The sequence below is a fragment of the Dryobates pubescens genome, chromosome 1 (assembly GCF_014839835.1).
Source record: "Dryobates pubescens isolate bDryPub1 chromosome 1, bDryPub1.pri, whole genome shotgun sequence".
NCBI lineage: Eukaryota > Metazoa > Chordata > Aves > Piciformes > Picidae > Dryobates > Dryobates pubescens.
In genome coordinates this window covers 30652034-30664324 of record NC_071612.1, presented here as the reverse complement: position 1 = coordinate 30664324, position 12291 = coordinate 30652034, and the positions used below count along the sequence as shown (strand labels likewise).

The 12291-nt window shown below is 50.9% G+C and overlaps 1 protein-coding gene across 1 annotated transcript in view; it reads right to left on the bottom strand.

The window, feature by feature from the left end:
- SMARCAD1 (SWI/SNF-related, matrix-associated actin-dependent regulator of chromatin, subfamily a, containing DEAD/H box 1) overlaps window positions 1–12291 on the bottom strand; it is a 64256-nt gene that overhangs the window by 45006 nt on the left and 6959 nt on the right. The window contains exons 3-5 of the mRNA XM_054163354.1: window positions 6876–7050; window positions 6570–6747; window positions 4505–4568 (exon numbers count right to left, since the gene is read on the bottom strand). Coding sequence (XP_054019329.1) covers window positions 4505–4568; window positions 6570–6747; window positions 6876–7050 — 417 coding nt within the window. The remainder of the gene's footprint in view (window positions 1–4504; window positions 4569–6569; window positions 6748–6875; window positions 7051–12291) is intronic.

The following is a 12291-nucleotide window of genomic DNA, read 5'->3' as shown; positions in this document are numbered from 1 at the left end:
AGCATCATAAATTACTAGAGAGAAGCAGCTGCTCAGCACTGTCTCCATTTCTGAAAGCAACGTGTCCAGAACCAGGTGATTTACACCAGCACTTTCAGGCATGCTTGCTCCTAACTAAATATTTTAGACAGCAGCTGTGAGAGGTGAGAATTCTGCTGCCAAGATTTTTCTGGGGGGTTCAGATCAAAACTATGTTGAAACTATGCACTCCCAGAGCAAGACACAAAGGGCTGAAAGGCAGGGGCTACATACCAGAGAGATTTCATCCAAACACTGAACTGCAGCAAAGTTTAAAGATCTGTATTAGCTCAACTTGATACAATTGATACTGCAAAACTCTAAGTAGCCTTTCAGGAAGGGATCTGTCAGAAGCAGGAGCACTCCAAAGCAGTATGTCCCTCAAACTACACCAGCTTTCATCTTCTATTGCCAGCATCGAGGAATGCTGATATATAGAACCTCATGAGGTTCATCAAGGAGAAGTGCAGAGTCCTGCACCTGGGAAAGGAAGAATAAACTGCAGCAGTGCAGGCTGGGAGGGGATCTGCTGGAGAGCAGCCCTGTGGAGAAGGAGCTGGGAGTGCTGGTGGACAACAAGTTCTGCATGGGACAGCAAAGTGCCCTGGGGGCCAAGAAGGCCAATGGGAGCCTGGAGGGCATTCAGAGGAGTGTGTCCAGCAGAGCCAGGGAGGTTCTCCTCCCCCTCTAATCTGCCCTGGTGAGACCTCACCTGGAATATTGCATCCAGTTCTGGGCTCCCCAGTTCAGGAGGGACAGGGATCTGCTGGAGAGAGTCCAAGGGAGGGCTGCAAGGATGCTGAAGGGACTGCAGCACTGCCTGGGGATGAGAGGCTGAGAGCCCTGGGGCTGTTTAGTCTGGAGAGGAGAAGGCTGAGAGGGGATCGAATCTATGTCTATCAATATCTGAGGGCTGGGGATCAGAAAGAAAGGGACAGGCTCTGCTCATTTGCACCCTGGGATAGGAAAAGGTGCAATGGATATAAACTACCACACAGGAAGTTCCACCTCAATATGAGGAAGAACTTCTACACCGTGAGGGTCACAGAGTATCCCAGGGAGGTGGTTCAGGCTCCTTCCAACCTGATCTAGTTGGGGATGTCCCTGCTGACTGTGGAGAGGACTGGAAAGCCTTCTCCACCCAAAAGCTCCAGGGAAGGAGACTCCACAACCTCTCTGGGGAGCCTGAGCCCGTTTCAGTCATAGAATCATAAAATGGTTTGGGCTGGAAAGGAACTCCAAAGGTCATCCAGCCCAAAGTCTCAGAGATAGAATCACAGAATTGTCAGGGTTGGAAGGGACCTCAAGGATCAGCCAGTTCCAAGCCCCCTGCCATGGCCAGGGACACCTCACACTACAGCAGGTTGCTCACAGCCACCAAAACCTCCAGGCATGAGGCTGCCACCACCTCCCTGGGCAACCTGTGCCAGTCTCTCACCACCCTCATGGGGAACAACTTCTTCCTAATATCCAATCTCAATCTACCCATTTCTAGTTTTGCTCCATTCCCCCCAGTCCTATCACTCAAAAGTCCCTCCACAGATTTCTTGGAGCCCCCTTCAGATCCTTGGAGGCCACAATTAGGTCTCCTTGGAGCCTTCTCCTCTCCAGACTGAACAACCCCAACTCCCTCAGTCTGCCTCCATAGCAGAGCAGCTCCAGCCCTCTGCTCACCCTCTTGGCCCTGCTTTGGACACTTTCCAGATCACTGAACTGCCAACAGATGGAGTCTGCTGGAATAGATCAGCTTTTTCATAATGACACTTATATGCATGCCAGCCTTCTACTCACTAAGCTCAGTAAATCAATCACAGAGATCAATATAAGGCAATGAATTTAACCCTGGGCTCAGGTGATGTAAAAAAACCCAAAAGCTCAAGAACGGACACTTTCACATGCTTACTACTTTCCACACACTCCCCATGTCTTGGGTTTTTTGTTTGCCTTTTCTGTGTCTGTTTGGGGCTCCTCCTGTCTGCCTTGGCTTTCGGCAACAGCATGACAATCAGACACAGAGGAAAATAACCTAAACAAGGTGGAGGGCTCAAAGGCATGGTTTGTGGGATGTGGTGCTACAACTGTGGGGATCTGACTAATGTTTCAGATTATTAATTCTTATTTGAGTTCATCATCAGCAAGTTTGCAGATGACACCAAGCTGGGGGCAGGAGTTGATCTGTTAGAGGGTAGGAGAGCTCTGCAGAGGGACCTTGCCAGGCTGGACAGATGGGCTGAGTCCAAGGGCATGACATTGAACACAGCTAAGTGCCAGGTTCTACACATTGGCTACAACAACCCCAGGCAGTGCTACAGCCTGGGGTCAGAGTGGCTGGAGAGCAGCCAGGCAGAAAGGGACCTGGGGGCAGCTGAACATGAGCCAGCAGTGTGCCCAGGTGGCCAAGAAGGCCAAGGGCATCCTGGCCTGCATCCACAAATAGTGTGGCCAGCAGAAGCAGGGAAGTCATTTTGCCCTGGGCTCAGCACTGGTTAGGCCACACCTTGAGTCCTGTGTCTAGCTCGGGGCTCCTCAGTTTAGGAAAGATGTTGAGTTGCTGGAAGGTGTCCAGAGAAGGGCAAGAAAGCTGGGGAGGGGTCTGGAGCACAGCCCTGTGAGGAGAGGCTGAGGGAGCTGGGGTTGCTTAGCCTGGAGAAGAGGAGGTTCAGAGGAGACCTCATTGCTCTCTACAACTCCCTGAAGGGAGGTTGTAGCCAGGTGGGGGTTGGTCTCTTCTCCCAGGCAAGCAGCACCAGAACAAGAGGACACAGTCTCAAGCTGCACCAGGGGAGGTTTAGGCTGGAGGAGAGAAGGTTCTTCACCGAGAGAGTTGATCGTCATTGGAATGTGCTGCCCAAGGAGGTGATGGAGTCACCATCCCTGGAGGTGTTTAAGAAGAGCCTGGATGAGGCACTTGGTGCCATGGTTTAGTTGATCAGATGGTGCTGGGTGATAGGTTGGACTTGATGATCTTGAAGGCCTCTTCCAACCTGGTTAATTCTATTCACAGTTACAAGGAACTCTGCAGCCTGAAGCTGTGATGGGCCTTGACAACAACCAGCACCCAGTCATGAGTACATCCCCGCAAGATTATTTTTTTTCCATACCAACAAATTTCTCACCTACAACATTCAGAATTACTATTGCTAACCCATGAATTTTTCCTCAACTTGTGGGCAAAAAAGAGAGAAGCAAGCACAAAAAACCAACCCAAAACAATAAAAAGAATCATTTCACAATCTAGGTGTAAAGCACTCCTAAGAGTCACAGAAAAAACTCCCCTTGTTTGGTTGGGTTTTTTTGGGGGTTTTGGTCCACATCCTTTTTCCATCTTTCCCCTTGCACAGGATGTGACTCCAGTTCTGCCTTATCAGCATAAACAAAGTTATAGTGGATGCTTTACCAGTTTTTTTCAGTACTTCCCAACCAATTTTACTTCATTGAATTAATCACAAAATCACAGCAAACAGGTGATTGGAATAGAACAGACCAGGTTGGAAGAGACCTTCAAGATCATTGAGTCCAACCTATCATCCAACACCACCTAATCAACTAAACCATGCAACCAAGCACCCCATCAATCTCCTCCTGAAAACCTCCAGTGATGGTGACTCCCCCACCTCCCCGGGCAGCACATTCCAATGGCCAATCTCTCTATGAAGAGCTTCTTCCTAACATCCAGCCTAACATCTTCCCCTGGAGCAGCTTGAGACGAGACCTCCAAGCTCATCCAGTCCAACCTTCCACCAAGCACTGCAGGCTCAACACTAAACCATGTCCCTAAGCACCAGCTCCACACACTGCTTCAACACCTCCAGGGATGGGGACTCCAACACTGCCCTGGGCAGAACATTCCAATGGCTGAGAGCCCTCTCTGGGAAGAAATATTTCCTAGCATCCAGCCTAAGCCTCCCCTGCTGCAGCTTGGAACCATTTCCTCTGCTCCAGTCCCTTGCCACCAAGGAGCAGAGGCTGCCCCCTCCTCGCTCCAACCTCCCTTCAGGGAGCTGTAGAGAGCAAGGAGGTCTCACTTCAGCTTCCTCTTCTCCACACTGAACACCCCCAGCTCCCTCAGCCCCTCCTCACAGCCCAGGCCCTTCTCCAGCCTCATTGCCTTTCCCTGGACACACTCCAGTACCTCAATGTCCCTCTTGTAGTGAGTGGCCCAAAACTGAACACAAGACTTGAGGTGTGGCCTCCCCAGTGCTGAGCACAGGGGGATGATCACCTCCTGTCCCTGCTGCCCACCCTGTTTCTGATCCAAGTCAGGATGCCATTGGCTTTCTTGGCCACCTGGGCACTGCTGACTCAGATCTAATCAACTGCCAACCAGAACCCCCAGGTGTCTCTCGGAGTGGCAGCTTTCCAACCACAGTCCCCAAGTCTGTAGCTCACCATGCCAGGTCACAGAAACCACAGCTACAGCTTATGAAGTTTGGTTTGGTTTTGTTTGAGAGGTTTTTGTGGGGTTTTTTGCTGCTGCTCTACATACCTTCATTACTGATCTTCAAACAAGCTGCTATTGCTTCATCCATTGTCCGTGAGGATTCCACCAACTGCAAGGGAGAAGAGAGCTGCTAAGTGGTGAGATCTACTCCAGCTGAACAGAGAAGGACAAGGATAGAACAGCATGACTGACAAACTCTGAAAAATAACCCAAAAATGCAAGCATTAAGAAATCCAAGAACAAAATTAACAGGCAGCAAATTAGCATAAGAGGGAGAAGGTGGCAAAGATATCACTCATGCTGCACCCAGTCACTTAGCTGCACTCCAACAGCAGCACCAAGCAACTGTCATCAACCAAGACAGCTATAACTAAGATTAAGCATCACAACAGAAAGCTTTCCAATGCATGGGAATTCAGTGTATACACATGGAATGTGTGTATACATACAGTATGTATATAGGGAGCTACAGATCACAGGGACACAGGATGCAAGGGATTGAAAAGGACCTCCAGACATCGAGTCCAACCCCCCTGCCGGAGCAGGGCCACAGAATCCAGCATAGGTTACACAGGAATGCATGAGATTGAGCACATCTAACTGCCAGGTTGTACACTTTGGCTACAACAACCCCAGGCAGCATTGCAGGCTGGGGACAGAGTGGCTGGAGAGCAGCCAGGCAGATAGGGACCTGGGCTACTGGTTGACAGCCACCTAAACATGAGCCAGCAGTGTGCCCAGGTGGCCAAGAAGGCCAAGGGCATCCTGGCCTGCATCCACAAATAGTGTGGCCAGCAGGAGCAGGAAAGTCATTGTGCCCTGTGCTCACCACTGGTTAGGCCACACCTTGAGTCCTGTGTCCAGTTCTGGGCTCCTCAGTTTAGGAAAGATGTTGAGATGCTGGAAGGTGTCCAGAGAAGGGCAAGAAAGCTGGGGAGGGGTTTGGAGCACAGCCCTGTGAGGAGAGGCTGAGGGAGCTGGGGTTGCTTAGCCTGGAGAAGAGGAGGCTCAGGGGAGACCTTCTTGCTGTCTACAACACCCTGAAGGAAGGTTGTAGCCAGGTGGGGGTTGGTCTCTTCTCCCAGGCAAGCAGCACCAGAACAAGAAGACACAGTCTCATGCTGTGCCAGGGGAGGTTTAGGCTGGAAGTGAGGAAGAAATTCTTCCCAGAGAGATTGGCCATTGGAATGTGCTGCCCAGAGAGGTGGTGGAATCACTATCACTGGAAGTGTGTAAAAAGAGACAGGATGAGGCACTTGGTGCCATGGTTTAGTTGATTAGATGGTGCTGGGTGATAGGTTGGACTTGATGATCTCAAAGGTCTTTTCCAGCCTGGTTTATTCTGTATTCAGTAGGATCCTGAAAGTCTCCAGAGGAGACCCCATAACTCTCTGGGCAGCCTGTTCCAGGGCTCTGTGAGCCTCACAGTGAAGAAGTTCTTACTCCTGTTGAGGTGGAACTGTGCTGTAGTTTATATCCATTGCCCCTTGTCCTATCCCAGGGTGCAACTGAGCAGAGTCTGTCCCTTCCTTTCTGACCCCCAGCCCTCAGATATTGTTAGACATTGATCAGATCCCTCTCAGTCTTCTCCTCTCCAGACTAAACAGCCCCAGGGCTCTCAGCCTCTCCTCACCAGGCAGTGCTGCAGTCCCTTCAGCATCCTTGCAGCCCTCCCTTGGACTCTCTCCAGCAGATCCCTGTCCCTCCTGAACTGGGGAGCCCAGAACTGGATAAAAGCATGAGGTCTCACCAGGGCAGATTAGAGGAGGAGAACCTCCCTGAATCTGATGGACACACTCCTCTGAATGCAGCCCAGGATCCCATTGGCCTTGTCCACACTTCCTGAGCTTGCTCACAAGGATGCTATGGGACACAGTGTCAAAAGCCTTACTAAGGCCACAGTAGAATACACACACTGGTCTGCCTGCGGCTACCCACTCAACTAGTGCTTCATAGAATGCTATCAGGTTGGTCAAACATGATTTTCCCTTGGTAAATCCATGCTGATCACTCCTGACAACCTGATCCTGATAACCTTCTTCCTGATAACCACTTCCTGATAACCTTCTTTCTGTGCGGAGCGGGGCAAGGAGCCACAGAGTATTATTACTTGTAATAAATCTTTGTCACTTCTTTGGGGAAAAAGCTCCTTCAGTGTTTGCAGCTTTGCATCCCTGATGTCATCTTCCACATCCCTCTTCCCTTCTGGCAGCTGATCCCCACCATTTTCATAGGCCAGGTCTGAGAGCTCATCTTCAGAGTCTGAGGATGATGAAGACTGTTCAGACCTACAACGCACAGCGGGAGGAGAACAACAATTGTTTATTTTTTGCTTATGAGTGTTTTACTCCACCAGCACATTGCTGTCAAGCAAAATCAACAGGACCACAGGACAGGAAAGTAGCTTAAAGCATACATTACAACTGCATTTCTCCTGGGGGTCCTCTTTCCTCTGGCAGGATGGCGGTTTCTTGGCGGCTCGTCGTCGCTGTCTGAGGACACACCTAGGAACCGGACCCTTTTCTGAGGCTTGAAATAACATTCCTTCTTTGTCCTCTTGGCTTCAGGGGTTTCTGGGATGGCTGAGTGCCCTGTGGAAGGCATTTCAACAGGAGAAAAGACAACAGGCAATGACCTCAAATGGCCAACTTCAAGCATTTATCTGTAGTTACAGCATCAGATAGCTACGACACCTTCCGTAGACACAGCAAACATTCAAACAGAACTTATGCATGGGAAATCCCTGCAAACCACAGGCTCACAGGGTGTTAGGAATAGGAAGGGACCTCCAGAGATCTTCAAGTCCAACCTCTCTGCAAGAGCAGGACCATAGAATCCAGCACAGGTCACAAAGGAACACATCTAGATGGGGCTGGAAAGCCTCCAGAGAAGGAGGCATCACAACATCTCTAGGGAGCCTTTTCCAGTGCTCTGGGACCCTCACAGTGAAGAGATTCCTCCTCATGTTGAGGTGGAAGTCACTCTGCTGCAGTTTTCATTCATTGCCCTTTGTCCTATCACAGGTAACAAGCGAAATGAGGCTGTCCCTTCCTTCCTGACCCCCAGCCCTCAGGTATTGATAGACACTGATCAGATCCCCTCTCAGTCTTCTCCTCTCTAGACTGCACAGCCCCAGGGCTCTCAGCCTCTCCTCCCCAGGCAGTGCTGCAGTCCCTCCAGCATCCTTGTAACCCTCCCTTGGACCCTCTCCAGCAGATCCCTGTCCCTCTTGAACTGGGGAGCCCAGAACTGGATGCAATACTCCATGTGGGGCCTCATTAGGGCAGAGCAGAGGGGGAGGAGAATCTCCCAAATGGTATTCCTTGAAGAAGTAACCTACCTAGCAAAAACTCCTCAGCCCTCAAACAGTTTCTAATACCACAGAGTTGAGAGCCCATGTATTTTAGATTAATAGCCACTTACAAATACTGTCTGAGTTTTGGAGAAATTGTTCATCAGTAAAATTCTCCAAACTGCTTCTGTGCTGATCAAAACATGGATGGAAACAGGAGTGGTGTGTCTGAGGGCTGATTGATGACCTCCTTATCTTGATAGCTTTGCAGCAAGGCAACACCAGTGTTACCGTATCACAGTATCACCAAGGTTGGAAGAGACCTCAAAGATCATCGAGTCCAACCTGTCTCCACAGACCTCATGACTAGACCATGGCACCATACATGCAAAACTTTTATTCTTAGCTTTGTCTTTTAATAAGGACAGGGGGAAAAAACTGTTCTGTTCCTCCAAGCAAATAAATGCCTGTTAACTGCAACAGACTGCCAACACAGTTTAAAGTGCTATTGTTCACTTGACAAACAAGATGCCTTCTTAGGAGTGAAATCACATTCAGCATGAGCTAGTCCATCCCCTGGGCTCTACCCCAAACTGCAACCAAACCCAGCCACAGTAACTGGGCTGCATGATCATCTGCAAGCCCTCAGCAAGATCATCGAGCAGCACAGGGCCCAGCCCAGGAACACAGCACTGATTCTCTGACTAACAGCAGCACAGATGTGGGAAGGATGTCCAGCTCCAGAGAATCACAGAATAGTTTCAGCTGGAAGAGACCCTAGTTTCCACCTCCTAGCCATGGGTAGACATCCTCCATCAGAGCAGGCTGCTCACAGTCCTGTCCAGCCTGGCCTTGAGCATGGGTGGGGTATACACAACTTCTCTGGCCAGCTGGTTCCAGTGCCTCACCAGCTTCACAGTAAAGCATTTCTTCCAAATACCTAATTTAAATCTCCCCTCTTTCAGTTTACCTCTCACTCTGTCACCACACTCCCTGATAAAAAGTCCCTCCCCATCTTTTCTGCAGACCCCCTTCAGATACTGGAAGGCCACAGTAAGGTCTCCTCAGAACCTTCCCTTCTCCAGGCTGAACAACCCCAGATGCATCAGTCTGTCCTTACTGGAGAGAGGCTCTAGCTCCTGATCATCTTCATGGTCTCATCTGGACATGCTTTACTGTGGGTTTTTTAAAGCTGTGGGACCCAGGTCTGAACACAGCACTCCAGGTGGGGAGAAATTTCCCCCTCAGACATCCCAAATAACTGAATTGTGAGCATCTGTTTTTGTTCTAGGGGTGCAGCGCAATGGCTGGTCTGTTCATGTCCCAGCTGATGTCACTGGTGAGCTGGGGAAGATGGCTGTCCTGCCCTGTACCTTCACACACCCCTACAAACTGCAGAATATCAGAAAGCTAAGCCAAGCAACTGGACAGGTGAGTTGCAACTCTTAGATCATCTAGGTAGCTAGTCTTTTTTGCATTATGCCCTGGCCAATTCTTAACAACAGTGAGGAGGAATAGGAACTTGTTACTAAATAGAGTGCAAAGAGTGGTGGGCTGTGGTGCCAGGTCCAGGTGGAGAGCTGTAACCAATGGAGTCCCCCAGGGATCAGTGCTGAGTTCAGTCCTGTTCAACATCTTCACCAATGATACTGATGAGCAGACAGACAGCGTCTGCTCACCAAGTCTGCTGATGACACCAAACTGGGAGGCTTGGCTGAGGCACCTGAAGGCTGTGAGACAATTCAGAGACTTGGACAGACTGAGAGCTGGGCAGAGAGGAACCTCATGAGGTTCAGCAAGGAGAAGTGCAGAGTCCTGCACCTGGGAAGGAAGAATAAACTGCAGCAGTACAGGCTGGGAGGGGATCTGCTGGAGAGCAGCCCTGAGGAGAAGGAGCTGGGAGTGCTGGTGGACAACAAGTTCTGCATGGGACAGCAATGTGCCCTGGGGGCCAAGAAGGCCAATGGGGCCCTGGGGTGCATTCAGAGGAGTGTGTCCAGCAGAGCCAGGGAGGTTCTCTTCCCCCTCTACTCTGCCCTGCTGAGACCTCACCTGGTATACTGAATCCAATTCTGGGCTCCCCAGTTCAAGAGTGACAGGGGTCTGCTGGAGAGAGTCCAAGGGAGGGCTACCAAGATGGTTAAAGGTGGATGTAAATTCCAGCACAGGAGGTTCCACCTCAACATGAGGAGGAACTTCTTCACTGTGAGGGTCCCAGAGCACTGGAACAGGCTGCCCAGAGAGGTTGTGGAGTCTCCTTCTCTGAAGCCTTTCCAGCCTTGTCTGGATGTGTTCCTGTGTGACTTGTGCTGGATTCTATGGTCCTGTTCTGGCAGGGGGGGTGGACTTGAAGATCTCTGGAGGTCCCTTCCAACCCCTAACATGCTGTGAGCCTGTGAAACATGCTTTGTGTTATCCATGAAGTATCAAAATAGACAGAATCTATATCTAATCAGGACATGTGACTGTGAAAATATCTCATAATTGATATACTAGCTTCAGTGACATCTGCAAGATTGACTTACTACACTTGCACTGCCATGCAGTAGCTTGGCAGTTCTTAATATGCTTGTAAGGCAGCAAAAAGCACAGGCAGCCAGTCTGGTCATGCAATACCTGAACTAGTCATGAATCACAGACAACATCCAGCTGGAAGAGACCTCCAAGCTCATCCAGTCCAACCTTCTACCCAGCACTCAAGGCTCAACACTAAACCATGTCCCTAAGAACCAGCTCCACACACTGCTTCAACACCTCCAGGGATGGTGACTCCAGCACTGCCCTGGGCAGAACATTCCAATGGCTGAGAGCCCTCTCTGGGAAGAAATATTTCCTAGCACCCAGCCTGAACCTCCCCTGCTGCAGCTTGAAACCATTTCCTCTGCTCCTGTTCCTTACCACCAAGGAGCAGAGGCCTCCCCCTCCTCACTCCAACCTCCCTTCAGGGAGCTGTAGAGAGCAAGGAGGTCTCCCTCAGCCTCCTCTTCTCCAGCCTGAACACCCCCAGCTCCCTCACCCCTCCTCACAGCCCAGGTACTCCAGGCCCTTCTCCAGCCTCATTGCTTTTCCCTGGACAAACTCCAGTACCTCAATGTCCCTCTGGTAGTGAGGAGCCCAGAGCTGAACACAGCACTCCAGGTGTGGCCTCAGCAGTGCTGAGCACACGGGGATGATCACCTCCTGACCCTGCTGCCCACCCTGTTTCTGATCCAAGCCAGGATGCCACTGACTTTCTTGGCCACCTGGGGACTGCTGGCTCAGATTTGATCAACTGTCAACTAGCACCCCCAGGTCACCTAACAACCTCTCCCCAGACCAGCAAATTCCCTCCCTAGCAGGCAATTCTCCCTGCCCCATACTGTGGCACCTTTTACAGTTTCACACTGCTGCTATACATGGCCACATTACCTCCCACAGCCTGGTGCTGGGGAGTCCCCTGGGTCCTGGAGTCACTCAGTCACACACACACACAGTATCACCAAGGGTGGAAGAGACCTCACAGATCATTAAGTCCAACCCCAGGGAGCAAAGGCCAAGCTCCCTGTGGCTCAAATGTTCCTCCCACCAATGCTGAGCCACTATCAATAAAGACCTGGGGATGAAGGGTTAGAAAGCAGCCCTGAGGAAAAGGACTTGGGGGTGCTGATGGAGTAGAAGCGGACCAGGAGCAGGCAGTGTGAGCTTGCAGCACAGAAGGCAAATCACAGCCTGGGCTGCATCCAAAGCAGCATTGCCAGCAGAGCCAGAGAGGTGATTCTGCCACTTTGCTCTGCTCTGCTGAGACCTCACCTGGAGTCCTGTGTGCAGGTCTGGAGCCCTCAATACAGGAAGGACAGGGAATCATAGAATCAAAGGTTGGAAGGGACCTCAAGGATCAGCCACTTCCAACCCCCCTGCCATGGCCAGGGACCCCTCACACTACAGCAGGTTGCTCACAGCCACATCCAGCCTGGCTGCAAACACCTCCAGGGATGAGGCTGCCACCACCTCCCTGGGCAACCTGTGCCAGTCCTCACCACCCTCATGGGGAACAACTTCTTCCTAACATCCAATCTCAATCTATCCAGTTCTAGTTTTGCTCCATTCCCCCCAGCCCTATCACTCAGAAGTCCCTCCTCAGATTTCTTGCAGCCCCCTTCATATCCTCAGAGGCCAAAATTAGGTCTCCTCAGAGCCCCAACTCCCTCAGCCTGTCTCCATAGCAGAGCAGCTCCAGCCCTCTGCTCATCCTCATGGCCCTTCTCTGGACACCTTCCAGCACCTCCAGATCCTTCCTGTAATAGCGGCTCCAGAACTGGAGGCAGTGCTTCACTTGGGGTCTGATGAAGAGAGTCCAGAGGAGGGCCATGAAAATTATCAGGGGGTTGGAGCAGCTCTGCTACAAGGACAGGCTGAGGGAGCTGGGGGTGTGCAGCCTGGAGAAGAGAAGGCTCCAGGGAGACCTCATAGCAGCATACTTGTCCATGTACATGAAAGGCTCTCTCTTACCACATGTACAAAGTATCCTAATAAACTGCCTTCCACCAAGGGAAAGTTGTAA